Source organism: Terrapene carolina, unplaced genomic scaffold (genome assembly GCF_002925995.2).
Source record: "Terrapene carolina triunguis isolate 2854851 unplaced genomic scaffold, T_m_triunguis-2.0 Scaffold85, whole genome shotgun sequence".
NCBI lineage: Eukaryota > Metazoa > Chordata > Testudines > Emydidae > Terrapene > Terrapene triunguis.
In genome coordinates this window covers 5,592,359-5,611,768 of record NW_020664436.1, presented here as the reverse complement: position 1 = coordinate 5,611,768, position 19,410 = coordinate 5,592,359, and the positions used below count along the sequence as shown (strand labels likewise).

Below are 19,410 nucleotides of genomic sequence, written 5' to 3'. Positions count from 1 at the left end.
TTTTTTTTTTTTTTTTTTGGTTTTGGCTGCTTGGGGCGGCCAAAACCCTGGAGCCGGCCCTGCTCAGACCAAAAGGTCTGCCCCCCCCCCTGCATTAGTAGTGCTAGTTCAGCTGTTACTGGAGAAAGGTTAAGAAATTTTCTAGCACAGACAAGGTTTGGGGAACTGAGTTTCTTACATTGCTTATTAACAGTGAGGAGGAGTAATCTGGTATTAGTTTTTTTCAGTATGTGTTTAGCTTCCTTTCACCACCCCTTTATTTTTTAAACAAATTTTCAGTCCACCGTGAAACGTGATTTCATGACAAAGCCATTAGTTTCTCTGAGCTACACCTGACACTGCTTTTCAGCAAATAGATTTCATTGGAAAAGCGGAAGGTGTTTGGATATTAAATAGCTTTCTGGATATCTCTCCTCAGTTTCTTTCTAATGCTCAAAACTGACCATTTACATATTCTTGAAGTTCTAGATTGTCTTCTGTCTTTTTAGATTTGAGTTACTATACTTAAGCACAATACATCTAGCAGTCTTTGCTCTGAGGATTTGCAGTTAGGATTTTAGTCATGCTCGCTGGTATATAAAAAAGTGGGATTATGTATTGTATCTATGTAACTTATTGCAAAAACACTGGCAGGTACTGAGCAGGGTTTTGTGCCTTGAGTTGTACCACACTTTATGATAATGCTTAGCTACACTGCTAGTAATAAATGGAATACTTAGTGGAATAATGAATAGAATCCAGTAAAATGCTTTGAAATGTTGTTGGAGTGGATGAGCTCAGATCTGAATATAGTTTCACTACGATTAAGTAGAAAAGTGCAATCAGTAGTAACAGAATTTAAAGAACTTTTCATGCTACTGAATGTGATTCAGATTGCCAGTAAGTTATAATACCAGTATATATATTTGAGATTTCAAGTATGTTAATTTTCACAATGATAGTTCCTCTCTGCACAGCCTTCATTTTCCATTATGGTCCTTGGCCATTAAAAAAATAAAAAAACACCAAAACTCTAGTTTAGGCTGAAGGTTGGCTTATGAGGCTTTGGCCTAAAAGCCTTTTTTAAATCTGGTGATGGGGGTGGGTATAAATGTTGGTTAGTGAGTTAAGATTTTAAAATGCAGAGTGAGAGGGTGGGCAAGCGTTCACATACTTGCTTCTAAATCCTTAAAATGGCTTCTTCGTCTACTGGGGAAATTTTCAGGCATTAGCAGGGAAAGTGAAAGACAGGGTTGCCAACCCTCCAGGATTGTCCTGGAGTCTCCAGGATTAAAGATCAATCTTTAACTAAAGATTATGTCATATGATGAAACCTCCAGGAATACATCCAACCAAAATTGGCAACCTTAAAGATAACAGTTCAAATTACCTACGAATTTTCTTTTGTTATACTAATACTTAAACACACACTAGCAAAAAGTAGTATAAATATCACTGTAACTGTAGTTTTGCTTGAGGGCAGACTTGTAAATTTCTTCCTCTATCAAAGTCCCTATGTTGCTGCTGCTACTTTCTACTCTATCTGTTTAAAGGAATATTGTGTTCTTTACTACCTGAACTTTCCTTTAGCCAGTGAGGCCTATAGAAATGTTACATCTGATCATTCTCTATCCTCAGGGATTTTCCAGCTGCCTTGAAGTATCTTCTGCCTCTAATTTTCTCTGTCATGCCACTTGACCTGGGTAGCTTGTTTCCCTTTGTAGTTCCTGAATCCACAGGGTAACTTTACCTCAGTTAAATGGTTTATTTTCTAACACTGTATCTTCCAATTGGTTTTAACTTCATAGTCTCTTTAAGCCAATACCATTAGTTTGATTTGATTTATTCATATTTGTGGATGTCTGAATACTAACTTAAATTATTTACAAGAGTTGGTTGTAAATTATCTATAGAAATCCATAGTTTAACAGACACGAGTTATACTGTAACATGCATAAAGTATGCAATTCTCCATTAGCTATCACTAAGTGTGAGGTTGACTCTTATGATGCAAATGTGAGGTTAGAAACCTACCAGCAATTAAATGCACAGTCCCTGGGTCCCCCACAGAATCAGTCCCCTAATATAGTATATGACCTATTGTGCCATATTTATAAAGCTTGACCACAAAAGTCAGGCTATGTCTACACTACCGTGGTAAGTCGACCTATGCTATGCAAATCCAGCTACGTTATTCACGTAGCTGGAGTTGACATACCTCAGGTCGAGTTACCGCGGGGGGTCGACGGGAGACAATCTCCAGTCGATTTACCTTAATCTTCTCGTTGGGGGTAGAGTACAGGGGTTGATTGGAGAGCGATCTGCAGTCGATTTGGTGGGTCTTTACTAGACCCGCTAAATTGACTGCCGGTGGATTGATCTCAGACTGTAGACCTGCCCTCAGATTCTCTCTCCCCTCTCCCCCATTCTTTATATAGACTAGTAGTCTTTAACTCAAACTTCCTGATAGAGGCTTATTGATTCAACATATTTCTTTTTTATTTAAATGTTTTAAGAGATTATAATAAGATTAATCCTTAACATATTTTGTATTCAATTCAGATTTCATTTTAAACAGGTTTATTTGTAAAAAGAAAATAATATTGTAATTTTTAAATAAAATAAAAAATCCAATTTAAATAAAAAAAATCCTTGATTTTTTTTTTTTTAATCCACCCTGCACAAGATTCCCCATTTCTATATTGACTTGGAGTTCTAGAACCAGATACCTTCCTCACCTTTACAAAAATAATTCAACTGAACTTTATGAACAACTGTAGCGGCTTGCTTTTTCTGAAGATATATTAAGAATTTTTCAGTTTCAGCCTTATCTTCCAGTGTTTTGGGGAGATGGGTTAGCTATTAATCATTTACAGTGAAATATACGATGGAACCCTTTAGTCAGTTTCACTTTAAGTTAAAAATTATATTGCACTGTACAGAAACAGTATGAGACTTTTGTGGTATTACATACCCACTTACAGCAAGATCAGGTATAGCAGGGACGGGCAAACCTTTTGGCCTGAGGGCCGCATCGGGTTTTGGAAATTGTATGGAGAGCCGGTTAGGGGAGGCTGTGCCTCCCCAAACAGCCAGGCATGGCCTGGCCCCCGCCCCCTGCTTCTTGCCCCCTGACGGCCCCCACGGGACTCCTGACCCATCCAACCCCCCCGTCCCCTGACCGCCTCCGGAACCCTCCCCCCTCATTCCTGAATCCCCTCCCCCCCCGGGACTCCTGCCCCATCCAACCCCCCCTCCTTCCCGACTGACCCCTGCACCCATTCAACCCCCCCATGCCCCGCCCTCTGACCACCCCAACCCCTATCCACACCCCTGCCCCCTGACCACCACCCCAAACTCTCCTGCCCTCTAGTCAACCCTCCCTGCCCCCTTATCGCACTGCCTGGAGCACCGGTGGCTGGCGGCGCGGCTGTGGCTGGAGCCAGCTATGCCACCGCGCAGCACAGAGCATTGGGTCAGGCTGCGGCTCTGCAGCTGCGCTGCCCGGCTGCCCAGAGCATTGTGCCGGCAGCACGGCGTGCTGAGGCGGCGGGGGAGGGGAACAGCAGGGGAGGGGCTGGGGGCTAGCCTCCCGGGGCAGGAGCTCAGGGGCTGGGCAGGAGGGTCCCGTGGGCCGGATGTGGCCCGCGGGCCGTAGTTTGCCCACCTCTGGGGTATAGCTGTGTGTAACTGGCATACTCATACATGTTTCGTACTGGTGTATCCAGTTATACCAATGTGTAGCATTTAGTAGAGGCTTTTTTGCTAAACGCCACTAAAATTAAAAAAAAATCATATGTATTTTATTTTCAAAATATTGATTCTGTGACATCTATGCTGTGGCCTTAACTGAACTGTTGTCGGATTTAGGATTACTCTGTTCTCCTGACTTCCAGTCCTGTGCTCTAACCAAAAGAAAGTACTACTTTCTATTTAGTTTTGTTGTGAGCTCAGTCCTGCTTCCAGTGGAGTGGGTGGCTAGACTTCTGTTGACTTCAGGAGCAACATGATTGGCCCATGTTATAAATGCCAGCCCTCCCACCCCTTCCCCATTTGCCACAGGCTGGTAGTGGTGTCCATTTCCCTAGTTAAGTATGTTGTTAATGCTTTGCTGAATCTGAGTCTTAAGTATGTTGAATTCTGAAGTGACCTTTTGTGACTAAAGGCTTGTCTACACTTAAATGCTGCAATTTAGACACTACCTACATCATTGGGATGGATTAGGGTTGCCAACTTGGTGGTAATTAAAAACTGGACACTCCAGCAGGAGTGCCGGAACCTCCCCTACCCTGCCTCTTACCCCTGAGGCTCCCCCCCCATCCACTCGTCTTCCCCCCCACCTTCTTGTCATTTGCTGCTCTTTCCCTGCTACCCTCCCCACCCTCGCCCAGGTCAGAAGGGACTCGCCTGCAGAGCTGGGGCTGGGAGCTGCAGCCTCCTGACACAGATAAGAGGTGGCTCCAGCTGAGGTAGGGGCTGGCGTGGGTGATGACCTAGCACCTCCCCGCTCGCAGTAACCAGACTTTGGGTGTCGGGTCAGTAGATCTGACCGGATACTGTCAGGTCCCCTTTTCGACCAGACTTGCCGGTCGAAAACCGGGCACCTGGGCCACCCTACGAGGGATTCTCCTGTTGGCCTAGGTTATCCACCTCCCCGAGAGGTGGTAGCTAGGTCAGCAGAAGAATTCTTCTGTCATTTTAGCACTGTCTACACTTGGGGTTAGGTCAGCTTAACTATGTTGCTCGGAGGTGTGGATTTTTTCACACTCCGGAGCAATGCAGTTGGGTTGACCTAGCTTTCTAGTGTAGATCAGGCCTAAGTGTGAATTCAGTGGAACTTAAGTGCTTTGTTGAATTGGGTTATAAACACTATTGCCCCCATCTGAAGATCTTCCATGTTATTTTAAAGGAAAACGATGGATTGATTGGAGTCAGAAACTGATGGATTTTGGTAGGATGATCTGTTTTGCAGTTAGTACTACGCAAGATACAGCTTTGTAAGAAAGAATTGTTAAGTTTCTCATCAGCTTGTGTTAATGTATCCAAAATAAACAAGCCTTTTTAGGATTTTGCTTTATCTTTAATTTCTTGCATTGGCAGTTTCATTCCTCTGGGCTGGCTGAATGCAACCTCAATTCCTAGCGCTTTGATTTGATTCTAAATCTCTTCACTATCTTGCTGATTCTGATTCTTTCTGCTTTGTTTTTCAGTTGCCTTGCTGCATAGCATTGAACTGAAATTTAGTAATAGAGACTGAATCCAGAATGTACAACCTGCTCAACTTGTTCTCTATTCTTTTATTTTATTGTGGGGTTAAAAAAAAGATGTGCCAAATATGTAGCAGCACATCTCCTTTCTTCTGTGTGGTGTTTGACCACTGTGAACTTTCCTTTTTATGTGAACGAGAAACTGAAAGATTTTGTGTAGTGACCTGAAGTTATTCAGCCCGTAAGATGAATATGTGGGGACTGTTTCATAGCACCGTTCGTTCAAAACATCCAGCTCCTGTGTGGTGAATGAGTGTCATTTTTTCCCTTTAACATAGCAATATATTTCCTTCCCTGTCCATGCTTTTTTAAAAAAAAAAAAAAAATCCTATGAAGACTTTGGATTGATAACTAGCAGCTGAGGCAGGTTGGTTATGCCTCTGTCATTGCCAGCTCTGATGTCATCAGTATGAACCACCCCTACTCTGCCTTGTTTTGTCTTGACTGCCCTTTGGGGTTTGGTGGTTTTGCAGAGAAGCTCCTGCCTGGCATAGTGAGTTAGTCCAGAATGTCTAACTCACAAGCAGTGAGTACTGGACTGCAGCATGCTAATGCTGTAGGTGTGGGCTCACCTGCTGTTTTTAATTGCAGTTCTTCTGAAGGTAGATAATCTGTGAAGAATGTCAATGCACAGACTGAGTATCTGGGTCTATATCAACCATATGATGTATTTGTATGGCTGGATAGGGCTGCTCTGCTTTTCTTTTCCTAGGTTGAATGTTTCTCCTTTGCACATACTGCTTATATTTAAAATTAGTGTGTGTGTGTGTGTGTGTGTGTGTGTGTGTGTGTGTGTGTCTGTGCATCTCCTGCTGTAGCTGGCAAGTATGTCTGACTCATACCTGCAGTAACCTGTATTTTACTGGGATTTTTAGTCAATTATAAACCAACTTTCACTTGTGCAGGATTTCAGAAGCATCTTAATGTCCTGAAATGCCTGGCACTAAGATATGAGTAATCATATCTGGATTTTCCCTATGTTACAGGAAAATAATTGAAAATGCCCTGTTTGCAAAACACTTAGAATGTTTCTATCATTCAACCAGGAAAATATTTAATCTGAGAAGTAATTGGTCTGAAAAGACACTTATAGAAATATTTGCCATTTGATACTACAATGGTCTCCATTGAGTGCCTAGATTTTTATAACATATTGTGCAAGTTATGGGTTCTTTTTCAAAATTCCAGCCTTGTTTGATTTTAAACTAGAAATGTAATTATTTTGGTAGGCTCCATTGTTTTTGTTCCTACATCTGTCTTTACCTTTAGAAACGTAGCTAATTTAGTGCTAGTGAGAAGTTCCAGGTAGACAGCCCATGAAAAGTGAGTTCCTCTATATTTTTGGAACTGTTATAGCATGGGCAGTTTGGGTATAACCTTTATAACCGTGCTTACCAGTATGTACTTCAACCCTACTCAGGATGGTGTTAAAGTCCTGCTTTGAGCAGTGGATTGGACTAGATGACCTCCTGAGGTCTCTACCAACCCTAGTATTCTATGATACTATGAAAGTGCTTTCTTGTGTAACCCCAAAATGTGACTTTTATGGCGTTTGGTCTGAACTGAATCAGGAATATTGGACAAATCAAATCTTGTGTAGACATGTTTTCTTCTATACAAACAACATATTTCCTAAAATGTTATAATGGGAGATGTGCCAGGCCTGAAAAACTGTTGCTTCAAGTGGAATAATTCAGCTTTTCGTGTCTATCATACCTGTTATCCTACAGGCTATTTATGAATGCTAGGATAAATGTTTGGAAGCCCATGCTTTGAAAGCTCTTTCCCAAGTTGAAAAAAGATTCTTTCCTCCCGGCCCGCCTTTAGTTCTGCCAGTCCTTTGCCACTGATGACTTGGATAGGTGCCTAGCCATTTAAATGTTTGCCCCTTCCTACTCCTGTTTTTCTTCTGAAAACTCCTGGTGTATTGCTTAGAATTATTAAAATGAATTTTTAGCTCTACTCTTTTTTTTTTTTTTTTTTTTTCTTGCCCTAGGTCCAGCAAGACTATGAATCTCTGTTCCAAATGCTTTGCTGGTAAGTGCACTAAAAGGCTTTGTAGTTTTTTTCTTAGACTATCTAAATCACATTGTTGCCATCTCTTTTGGGGTTTATGCGTGGGGTTCGGATTTTTCAGTGTGTGTGAAATCAGATTCTCCTCACTTTGGTGCTTCATTTTATTTGCTCAGGTTTGTTGAAACAATCTCCAATAAATGTAAAGCAAGAGTCTCTTGTGTAAATATACCAATCAACCTTCACTCAGTGAAGATAACAGAAGCCTGGAATGCCCTTGAACTGTAGAGCGCCAGTCTTAGTGCAACTCGTGTAAATTTGACATAGCTTTCAAAATATATCAGTCTGGTTTGGAATTTTGAATTCAGTAGATCACATTTTTACTCTTGCTACTAAACACCAAAATCTTGCATAGATGAAACTATAAAAGGAAGAGGAGTGGCTATGGAAATCAGTCCTGCTGCCCATGTGTATTTAATATCCAACTTGTGCATTAAATCATTGGTTGTTGACCAACAGGCTTAACCCTAAGCTCTGCATTGTATTTTCTTGTTGCAAACTTGGAGAATGCTGGGAACTGTTATCAACCTTTTGTCAGTCTCATGTAACTTGCCCGCTCTTACATTAACTTTCTCAGATTTTGAAATCGTTGTCATTCATTATACTAATGCCACTTACTTTGCCGTAATTGATGCTCTTCCATTCTTCCATATCTTAAAAGAATCTCTTTTAAGGGAGCTAGAAGTAAATATTAAAAGCTGAAGTAAAAAAGTCAACATTTTTATGGTTTAGATTCTTGGCTAGCCCTAAAACTAAAATGTAATGACCCCTTAGAATTTTTTTAGACCATTCATTTTGAATGCATAAATCCATGTTTGTTGGTTTGTTTTTCTAAATTTGAGCTAACAGTGTATAAAATACCCACCAGATTCCTTTTAATTTCTATTTAAAGTCTAGGAAGACCCTTGCTTGGTGGATCATAGATCATATAAAAGTTCACCATATTAATTTCATAAAGGAATAAGGTGCCACAAACTTTTGATATACTTGAGTACTCAGAAGCATGCAGTTCTTCTTTGAGTGATTGCTCACGTGTATTCCACAGTAAGTGTCGGTGCCCGGTGATCCTTCAGCGCCATCGACTAGTCAGCACTGCTCCCTGTCCACGGGGCATGCCAAGAAGGCTAGAAAGAGGCTACCTTCGCTGTAGTACCGGAGTAAACCCGGGACAGAGGCTAGACCCATGTCAGGCAGCCCTCGATTCCCACCGGCCTCTAGGCCTCTGACTCAAGTCGAGCGGTGTAGGCCTCCCTGGATGTCCGGATGCCCTTCACACCGGAGGCCCTGGATGGCCTCCACAGGTGGCCCGGGATGTTATGCCCATGCTGATACCAGGAGCACCGCCGCTGTCGGCCTCGCGCTCCAGAGGTAAGTCACTACTGGGATCTCTGCAGTCGCCCCCGGCTCGGTACCGGTTTCAGTCGAGGGAACATTCCTGATGCCGTTCGCCGCCCAGCAGCCATTCAGGGCAAAGTCCACATGGATCACCCTCGACGCCCACCAGACCGTCTGGTTGGGTTCCGTCTGACCGAGACTCTCGGCACCGCTCCACCTTGAGGAGTGAACACCGATGGGGCTGAGGCAGATGATGCCAAAGGTCCTCGTCTCAGAGGGGCTATCGCAGCCAGTCACAGCACGAACGTCTATGTCGTTCCCGTTCGGTGTCCTGCTCCAGGACCCCGCCACGGCACTGCCTCTGCAGCCCTGGGCGTCGATTGCGAAGCAGCTGTTACCGACGGTACCGGTCCTCCACGTTGGGATCGCGGCCCCATGGTTGGCATCGCTCCTGGTGCCGCCGCTTCTCCCGGTTCAGGGACAGCGGCAGGTTGAATGTCAGCCTTGCCTCCCTTTGTAGTCGTCCATTGATGGGCCAGGCCGAACAGCCAGCGCCACAGCAGCTACAGTGGCACTGGGCCCCATAGCCAGCTCAATGTTACCAGTGGGCACCGTGGCCCCCAACGCAGCCCCCGGTGTGGGCTCGCTTGGTGGCTGGAGCCTCAGAAGGACCATCAGCCTCCCTCTTCAGACTTCTGAGGAAGGAGTCGGTGGCATGTACATCCTTGGCACTGTACCCGGAGACTGACCAGGTGGTGGACCCTTTGGTGCCGGTGGACACACAACGTACCGCTCCGGCATCCTCACCCTCCCTGGATGAGGCGATTACGGCCCCTCCTCCCTCCGTCCTACAGGAGGACTTTAGGGCTCACCAAGAATTCTTAAAAAGTGTGGCATCAAGCCTCCACCTCCAAGCAGAGGAGATGGAGGAGCCCTTGGTCTCCCTGTTAATATATTGTCCTCCTTGGCACCGGGCAGGATGGCCTTGCTTCTCCACGAAGGGGTGGTGAAAATTTCAAATGCCCTGTGGCAAACCCCGGCCTCATTGGCCCCCATCTCTAAGAGAGCGGAACGCAAGTACTTTGTACCCACCAAGGGACTTGAATACTTATACACCCACCCTCCTCCTAACTCCCTGGTGGTCGAGTCGGTCAACCACAGGGAACGACAGGGCCAACCAGCCCCTGCCCTGAAAAATAAAGATTCAAGGAGGCTGGACTCATTTGGAAGAAAAATTCATTCATCCTCGAGCTTCCAGTTACGGGTGGCAAACCACCAGACTCTCCTGGGCCGGCATGAGTTCAATCTGCGGGGCTCCCTAGCTAAGTTCAAGGACTCCCTCCAGGAGCGCGACAGGAAGGAGTTCAAAGTGCTGGTGGAGGAGGGCACAGCGGCTGCCAGGGCAACCCTGAAGGCAGCTTCGGATGCAGCGGACACGGCCGCGCGGTCCATGGTCTCCGCGGTGTCCATGAGAAGGGCGTCATGGCTCCTGCTTTCTGGGCTGTCCAGTGAGGCGCAGACCTCCCTGCAGGATCTCCGATTTGACGGCAAAGCTCTGTTTGTGGAACAAATGAATACAAAGCTGCATGGCTTGAAAGCCTCCCGCACAACTCTCCAGACTCTGAGTCTCTATGTTCTGGCTCCGGCTAAACCTAAATTTAAGCCGCAGCAGACTCCCACTCAGGCCACCCAGTCAAAATACAATATCTCTTATAAGAAGTCGCGGGACTATAAGAGGAGCCTACAGAAGCAGTCTCAGCCTGCCTCCCAGCCTGGGTCCTCCAAGGGCAAGCAAGCAGAGAAAAGGCGGTTTTGATGGGATGCCCAAGGGCGCCCTGCCAGTTCTCATCAGGGATCTCAATCAAGCTTCCCTTCTCCACTTGGTTGTGTGCTTTCCTCCTGGAGTGGTCGCGGCTGAACTCGGCCCGATGGGTCCTCAACACCATCTCCCGGGGCTATACCCTCCAGTTTACTTCCTCCCCGCCCAACCACCACACTCGCCTCCATCCCTCCTGGGGGACCCCCGGAGGTTGGGGAGGCTCCTGGGCTTAAGAGCGGTGGAAGCGATACCTGGGGAGTTCAAAGGCAAGGGGTACTACTCCCGCTATTTCCTTATCCTGAAGGCCAAAGGGGGGGGCTCAGGCCCATCTTGGACCTGCGAGGCCTGAACCAATACATGGTGAAGCTCAAGTTCTGCATGGTCTCCCTGGCCTCCATCATCCCCTCCCTGGATCCCAGGGACTGGTACACTGCCCTCGATCTGCAGGACGCATACTTCCATATTCGTATATTCGAACGACACAGATGCTTCCTCCGTTTCACGGTGGGGCAGGAACACTACCAATTTACCGTCCTCCCGTTTGGCCTGTCCACTGCCCTCAGGGTACTCACAAAATGTATGTCAGTGATGGCGGCCTATCTCAGGGGCCAGGAGGTCCAGATCTTCCCCTATCTGTACGACTGGTTGGTCAAGGACAGCTCCCGGTCACAGGTGCTGGATCACATGGCGCTCCTTCTGTCTACGTGCACCACTTTGGGCCTGTTGGTAAACAACACCAAGTCCACGTTAGTCCCGATACAACTCATAGAGTTTATCGGGGTGTTCCCTGGACGCCTCGTTGGCCAAAGCCTCCCTCCCACCGGACAGGTTCGAGACCCTGAAGGGGCTCATTGACATGGTCACAAGGTTTCCGGTGACAACAGCTAGAGTGTGCCTCCAGCTCTTGGGTCATGTGATCTGTCATGCCAGACTCAGGATGAGGCCATTCCAGCTCTGGTTGGCCTCGGCGTTCTCCCAGCCAGGGACAGGATGGATAAAGTCCTCACAGTGTCCGAACCAGTGATCACCTCCCTACGGTGGTGGTCCTTCCTGAGAAACATGTTCCAAGGGGTCCCGTTCAGGGGCAGGGCCCTGTCACTGGAACTAGTGTCTGACGAGGTGGACCTGGGATGGGGGGCCCACGTGGAGAATGTTCAGACCCAAGATCTGTGCTCGGCTCAGATTCTGACCCTCCACATAAACGCCAAGGAGCTCAGGGCGGTATGGCTGGCGTGCACGGCCTTCCGCTTGGACGTGGAGTGTCGGGTGGTCAGGGTACTCACGGACAACACTGCCTCGATGTTCTATATCAACAGGCAAGGCGGGCCCCGATCCTCTGCCCTCTGCCGCAAAGCCCTCAGGCTGTGGGACTTTTGTATAGCCCAGAACATCTGCCTACAGGCCTTCCATTTGCCGGGTGTCCGGAATGCTTGAGCACGAACTTCTCTCAGCATGAGTGGTCTCTCCACCCAGAGGTGGTACACAGACTTTTCCAAGTGTGGGGAACTCCCCAGGTGGACCTGTTCGCTGTCCCCGGTTCTGCTCCAAGGGGCGCTGGGATGGGGCGCTATATCCGATGCCTTCCTCCTGTCCTGGTGAAGCCAGTTTCTCTATTGCCCCCGTTCCCGCTGATCAGCAAGGTCCTGGAAAAGATAAAGTTGGACAAGGCCTGGGTCCTTCTGATTGCCCCAGCATGGCCCAGGCAGCATGGTACGGGACCCTCACTGGCCTGGCGGTTGCCCCGCTGTGGCCTTTGCCGTCCCGCCCGGACCTGCTCTCCCAGGGCTGCCTCTTCCACCCCGACCAAGCGGCACTCCACCTCACGGTGTGGCTGCTCAATGGTTAGGTAGGGAGGAAAGGACGTGCTCAGAAGGGGTTCAGCGCGTCTTCCTAGAAAGCAGACGTCCCTCCACATGCCGAGCCTACTTGGCAAAGTGGTCTCTGTTCTCCAGATGGGCGGACGAGTGGGGCGTTTCCCCGGTGGCCGCCCCGATCCAGCTTATTCTGGACTACCTCCTCCACCTTAGAGCCCAGGGCCTGGCGCCCTCGTCAGTCAAGGTGCACCTGGCGGCCATATCGGCCTTCCATCCCCTGATGCAGGTCACACGGTATTCTCCCATGCTATGACTGGCTAATTCCTTAAAAGGTTGGATTGTCTCTTCCCGTATGTTAAGCCCTCTGTCCCGCAGTGGGACCTAAACCTGGTGTTGGCCCATCTCACGCGGCCCCTGTTTGAGCTGCTAGCCATATGCTCCTGGTCATACCTCTTGTGGAAGCTGGCCTTCCTGGTTGCGATCACGTCAGCTAGGCGGGTCTCGGAACTCAGGGCCCTGACCTCCGAGCCCCCGTACATGATGTTTCATAAAGATAAGGTCCAGCTCCGTCCACACCCTTCGTTCCTCCCAAAGATGGTCTCCGCCTATCACATGGGTCAGGACATTTTTCTGCTGGTCCTCTGCCCCAAGCCCCATGCGTCCAGTGAGGAGCGCCACCTCCAGATGCTGGATGTGAGACGGGCTCTGGCTTTCTACCTGGAGTGGACTAAGCCGTTCAGAAAGTCCTCGCAACTGTTCATTGCCTCGGCCGAGCGCATGAAAGGTCGGCCAATCTCCACTCAGCGGCTCTCCAACTGGATCACCTCGTGCATCCGTACCTGTTATGGCCTGGTGGGAATCCCCCCACCACCAGTTGTGAAGACGCACTCGACTTGGACGCAGGCCTCGTTGGCTGCCTTTTTAGCCCATGTCCCCATCCAGAACATTTGTAGGGCTGCTACGTGGTCTTCAGTTCACACTTTCACCTCGCGTTATGCGATCATCTCCCAAACCAGAGAGGACGCCAGGTTCAGCAGGGCTGTGCTCCGTCCTGAGAATTTTTGAACTCCTACCCACCTCCAACAGATATAGCTTGGAATTACCTACTGTGGAATACATATGAGCAATCACTCGAAGAAGAAAAGAGTTACCTTTTCTGTAACTGGTGTTCTTCGAGATGTTGCTCATGTCTATTCCACATCCCGCCCTCATTCCCCTCTGTCGGAGTTGTCTGGCAAGAAGGAACTGAGGGTGGGGGGAGCACGCAACGCCCCTTATATCGCACCATGGAGGTGCCACTCCAGGGGTTGCTGGGGCACTTCCCTGCGGGTACTGCTGGGGGAAAACTTCCAGCACCGGTGCACGTGGCAAGCACACACACCTACTGTGGAATAGACATGAGCAACGCATTTCGAAGAACACCAGTTACGGAAAAGGTAACTGTCTTATTTTAGATTCCAAGTAAGTATTAGACATACAAGTATGTTTAAGTATCAAATATACACCTTTATATTTGAGAGGCAAGGGAGGTGAGGTATTATCTTTTATTGGGCCAACTTCTCTTGGTGGAAGGTACAGGCTTTCGAGCTACAAAGAGCTGTTCCTCAGATCTGGGGAAGTGATACTCTGCTTCCTTCCCCAAACCTGCTGAAGAGCTCTGTGTAGCTCGAAAGCTTGTACCTACCACCAATAAAAGTTGATCCAATAAAAGATATTGCCTCAACTACCTTGTGTCTCTTGTATCCTGGGACCAACACAGCTGCAGCAACTCTACGAACAACCTGTATATTTGATAGTTAGCTATAAACTGACAATCTTGCATATCTTGGAGTTAACAGAATACTCCAGGCTGTACAAACAGCAGATCAAGCTTGGAGTGGAGCTTCTTTAAACCTTGATTTTTTATTGATTTTTCTTTAGAAGAAAACAAGTTTAAGGTGTGTTTCCTTGATTTTCTTCCTGTTCTGCAAGTCTCGTTTGAAAAGTCCTTCCCCTCTGAATAAGTACCCTGCCTGTGCAAAGGCGTACTCACACTGAGAGTGATATTGTTCATACCTATATGTAGAAACTTTAAAATGTCAAGGATCCCTTAGAGCCATTTTAGTCTTTTCTAAAATACACAGTATGCTGTGAATTTAAAGCTACCATATCCATTAGACCTTGACAGTCTGGGATCAATGATCAGATTGCCACTAGTCATTACTGACAGAGGGAGAACTGATATTCTAGGAGTGCCAAATTTGCTTTTGCTATCTTAGGTCCCAATTATGGGTTGTTGATAATCTTCATATGGCAGGAGTCTTCTAGTATTCATTAACAGGTGATAACTAGCATGCTTTCCTCTAATACTTTCCCTCTTCTTTTTTTTTTTTTAAGTGACTGACTAATTTTCTGTGGATTTTTTTTAATGTAACATTGGATTTCAGCCAGGCTAAAACTTATACTTTGCTTCTGTAAATTGAATCACAATAGTTATCAAGAAAACCATCAAAATCTGTGTTTTCATAATTTAGACACCCCAAAAATGCTGAGGATTCTTCCTCTTACATTTTTGTGATAAGGTGGCAAGCTATAAATTAATGTGTTGTAGCAGATTTGTATAAGGGGGAGAATTTGAGTGTTATTACCTATCTTGACCCTTGTTTCCTTTCTCTTTCATTTTAGAAAAAAGAAATCCACACAATGAAAAAGGTTAGTAACTATGTGGTTAAGTAACTTTGAATTAAAACAAAAAATGGAGGGTGGATCTCTTCTATCCCCTTCCTCTGGGGGAAAAAAATTTACACTCTGGTAGTAAGTAGAATTTTAAATATATCCGGTGAGGAGGGCAACAGGCTACTGAGGAAACAAAACATAGTTGCTGGGTTTGCATAGCAGTATAAATTACAGAAACAGTATCTTCCTGCCTTCCTTTACCTTTTTTTGCCATAATTTCAATCTTGCCAAATTATATACAAGTTCCTGAATATATAATCATGATCTGATGTGATCTTTCTTTCCCGGAAACATTCATGGGTATTTCATAATTAGTCTTCAGTTGTGATAAGAAATGGGATTAAATTGGCACAGACCTAGTCAGAGCAAAGGGCAATGCCCAGGAACTGTTGTCTTTAATGCTTGTTTGGCCAAATACTAACAACTGCTAAATGACTGTGGGGATGAACATATGGGGTGATCTGGCAACTTGTTTGTTTAACCTGTGGTCAAAAAGGAAAAGTAGCATGATCATGGGGCTAGGAGCCAGGAATTTCTGATTGCTAGTGTCAACTTTCCCGTATTCAAAATGGGGATAGTATTCCCCTGCCTTTCACAGGATTTGTAAGGATTGATTCATCTTATTTGTATAGGCAGTAGTATGCTAGGCACTTTACAGACAAATGTGAAAATAAACCCTCACTGGTAGAAACTGAAGTGTTAACCGTGAAAGGCCTGAAAGTTCACAGGACTATTCAACATGACCACAGATCTAGCATTTCTGGTTTAATACTTAGGTCTTAACTTGCACAAAAAGGTTTATGAAACTCTGGAGAGAAGAGTTTGATATTAACAAGAATTTTTTTTTTTGAGAAAAATCAAACCCGTCTTACTTAAGAATTAGTAAAAATAACAGATCCTGAAATGTTCAAATGCTTTCAACAGAGACTCTTAAAATTAATCCTGGGTCAGCAAAGTACTTTACAGTGTGCTGGTCTTCATTTTGTAATGTTGCCTAAAAGCTATCTATACCCTACTGTCTCCAGTACAGGTACAGTACGGTAAAACCTTGATGTTGAATTGTCACAGATGAAGTCACTGTAGATTGCTAACCTATAATAACTTCAGACATCTCACATATCCAAAATAGAAATGCTATATTGTCCTATTTTTTCAAATTCGAATGTAGAATGGTAAGTGAGGAAATGCAATGTTTAGGTAGACTAGGTACTTCACCGACACCACATTCTACACCATTACTACAACCTGTCCTGTCAATTTGGCAAACTGTTAGTGCTCAGTGCCTGAATTACTATACACTCAGTGGGATTTTCAAAAGCATCTAGCATTGGCCTAACCATGCTCCCACTGAAGTCTGTGAGACTCTTACTATAGACTTCAGTGGGAGCAGGGTTAGGCCAATGCTGATTGTTTATGAAAACTCACCCTTAAATTGTAGGGTCTTTCAGGCAGGGACTGCTTTCCTATATGTTTATATAGCACCTGGCATAACAAAGTCTCAATCCTGAGACTCTGGGCACTACTGTGGAACAAATAGACTCCTCAGTAAAATCAAATATTTGTGTACTCTTTCCTTAAATCATTATATAAATATATTTCACCTTTAGTCCATTTGCTCTCAGACTAGAGGAAGGTAGTTGTTACAGAGCAGACAGGAAAGGAAAAGGAATGCAGGTAATGGTTGCAGCTTGCCCAAGGGCTAATACATGAAATTAAAGGTAAGTGCCACAGTACAAGATGATATGGTGGAGAGATGCACAGAGACCACTAGAAGTAGACTAGAATAATTTTAGAACATCAGCAGGGGTAAAATATTTCTAACAAAACTCTTGAGGGGCTTCATAGTGCTTCTCGATGAGGCTATAATTGAAGGTATGTACGAGGGAATTAGACCCAAGGTATCTTCCATCTCTAACTTCTGACTTAAACCATGCTACAAGATTTCCACATTTACCTGAACCACTATATCAGCATAATTCGATTCAAGAATACACTTCTTTCTCTGAGCTGTGCTACAACATATTATGTATATGTGGTGAGTTCTCTAAAATGATCAGAAATGACAAGCCCTGAATGTCTTGATTCCTGGATCACTGTCATTTATTGCTTGAAATAGTGTGTGTGTGTGTGTGTGTGTGTGTGTGTGTGTGTGTGTGTGTTCATGTGCTACCATCTTGACAAATAAAATCCTGTTTTATTATAATCAGAATCTACAATGGAGTAGAAAGCATTATTGTTGACCACCAAACTGGCAATACGTTTCAATACGTATGCAGTGGCTATATGTCAGACTATAAAGTTTTGTTGCTCGAACACAGTATTGATTTTTATTTTCCCTTGAGTTTGAAGGACGCATATAACAAGAAAAGAGGGCTAAAATAAATGGCACTGCTTTCTCTAAAGTGGGTTCACATATACGACATACCAACGTTCTGCCTTGGTTTTCATCTTTTAATGTAGATATAAAAGCCATTTCAGTGGCAAATCTTTATTCCCCAGAATTCTTCTGCTTCCCAGATTGTGTAGAATTGTTATATTCATTTCTATACACTTTAACCCTGCCACTTCCATTGAGGAGGCCCGCTGCTGTAGCAGATTTTTAAGGACTAGACATGACTTGTTTAGAAACTCATTAAATGAGAGGAAGAGTTACTCTTCAGTAAAACCAGAAATTATCCTTTCATCTATCTCCCTGAATGATTTTCCTGGGTTTACAATGGTAGCTCAACCCTACTTGTTCTAGGCTGCAAGAGGCTGGAATCAAAGTAGGGTTCCTTCATGGCTGTAAAGCGACCACAGGGATGACCTGACAAACACTCATTGGGGGTGCATTTCCAAGTCGATTTTTGGTGTCAGTAAACTGCAGAGCAGACCTTCGATCAGTCTTCTGGCTTGCAGTGTGGAAAACAATTCCAGCAAAAATACATGCATCTTGCAGACTGCTGTTTCGTATCCTGTAATCTGTGCTCTATAGTATTGCACAATAAATGGAGAACCATGTATGTACTTTGTTCCTCCCTTTGCCCCTGAAGGAAACTTCTGTTTCTAAATGAAATATCAAAAAATCCAGTGTGCTTGCATTGTCTAGGTGCTTACCCTCTCTACTGAGGTGCAGCCTCATGTTTTAGTGCTCTGATGTTGGAAGAGCAGCAAGAAATATCTACAGCTTAAAAACAGCATTGTCTCTGTCTGTATGCAGACACCTTTTTTTTAGGAGGGCTGCAGTATGATGTCTGTGTTAGTCTCTAATATAAGATGGCATCTCCATTTGTATTGCTCCATTAGGCTGGATCTTTCATTGTGGTGGGTTCCCACTGTATTCATGTCTGTCTTAGTGTTTGTAGCATACAGAATGTTTACTGCAAGACTATTAAAGCAAATTCACTTGACTAGCATTTGAGACTCTGGCAGTATTTTTGTGTTCCAGTCCATTTTGTATTGCACATTCAAACTGATAAGCATTCTTTTGAAAATTGTGTAGCCAATTACACCGCTCATCATGGTAACTCTAACTTAGGCAGCCTGGAAATACCCATCTACAGGGTACTGAAGCATCATAGATATTTATTTAGCATTCAGCATATATCTTCATTTGGTCTTCTATACAGCCCTCCCCAATTGCAGGTTAAATCTTTGTGTTTTTAATGCAAAGAGAGAGAAGAATGCCACAGAACTTGTAAATACTTAGAGAATCCAAGTGTATATCAAACTTACTAAGGAGGAGAATCATGATTGTGAAAAAGTATTTAGCTTCCATTTAACTAAGGATTTTATTGGGATTTGGTTTATTGCCGCTCTTAATTGCATTGTCTACCCTCAATTCCTTTTTCCTTTTACCTTGTTAGTTGGCCCTTATCATTTTGCACCATTAGCAAGACTGAAGCCTCTGCAAAGTGTGATGACCCAGGTGATAGCATTGCCTGGTTCATTAAAGCAAGCTAATATTTGTGGTCATGTGGGAAGCACTTACTACTCTCTTAAATGCAACTTGATTAGTAAATCATAAGCGAACAAGACAAAAGATAAAGTCCTAATGTTTTGGAGGAGAAATACTGATGAGTAGGAAATCAGTTCATCCAAGTATAGTTGCATTCCTAATTTAATTTAGCTCTGGTTGATGAGGCAACGCGTGACAAATTATGCTGTAGAAGATTCCCCCTAAGTGTAGCCAGTAATCAGTATGTGCAGGGTATAGGATGGGAAGGAGGGGAGTATACAGCAGTTTTTGAGGGGTGAATACAATATTTTTGGTTACTCAATGAGGTGAATATAATTTACACCTCTTTCAAAGGTGGAGCTTGCCCTCTTCTCTATACCCATGGCGCAGAAGTATTACTACAGGGTTCTACTAGGGTTACCATACGTCCGGTTTTTCCCGGACATGTCCGGCTTTTTGGTAATCAAACCC

The 19,410-nt window shown here is 44.9% G+C and overlaps 1 protein-coding gene across 1 annotated transcript in view; it reads left to right on the top strand.

The window, feature by feature from the left end:
• ZFAND3 (zinc finger AN1-type containing 3) overlaps positions 1–19,410 on the top strand; it is a 248,111-nt gene that overhangs the window by 50,897 nt on the left and 177,804 nt on the right. The window contains exons 2-3 of the mRNA XM_024193786.3: positions 7,243–7,283; positions 14,952–14,978. Coding sequence (XP_024049554.1) covers positions 7,243–7,283; positions 14,952–14,978 — 68 coding nt within the window. The remainder of the gene's footprint in view (positions 1–7,242; positions 7,284–14,951; positions 14,979–19,410) is intronic.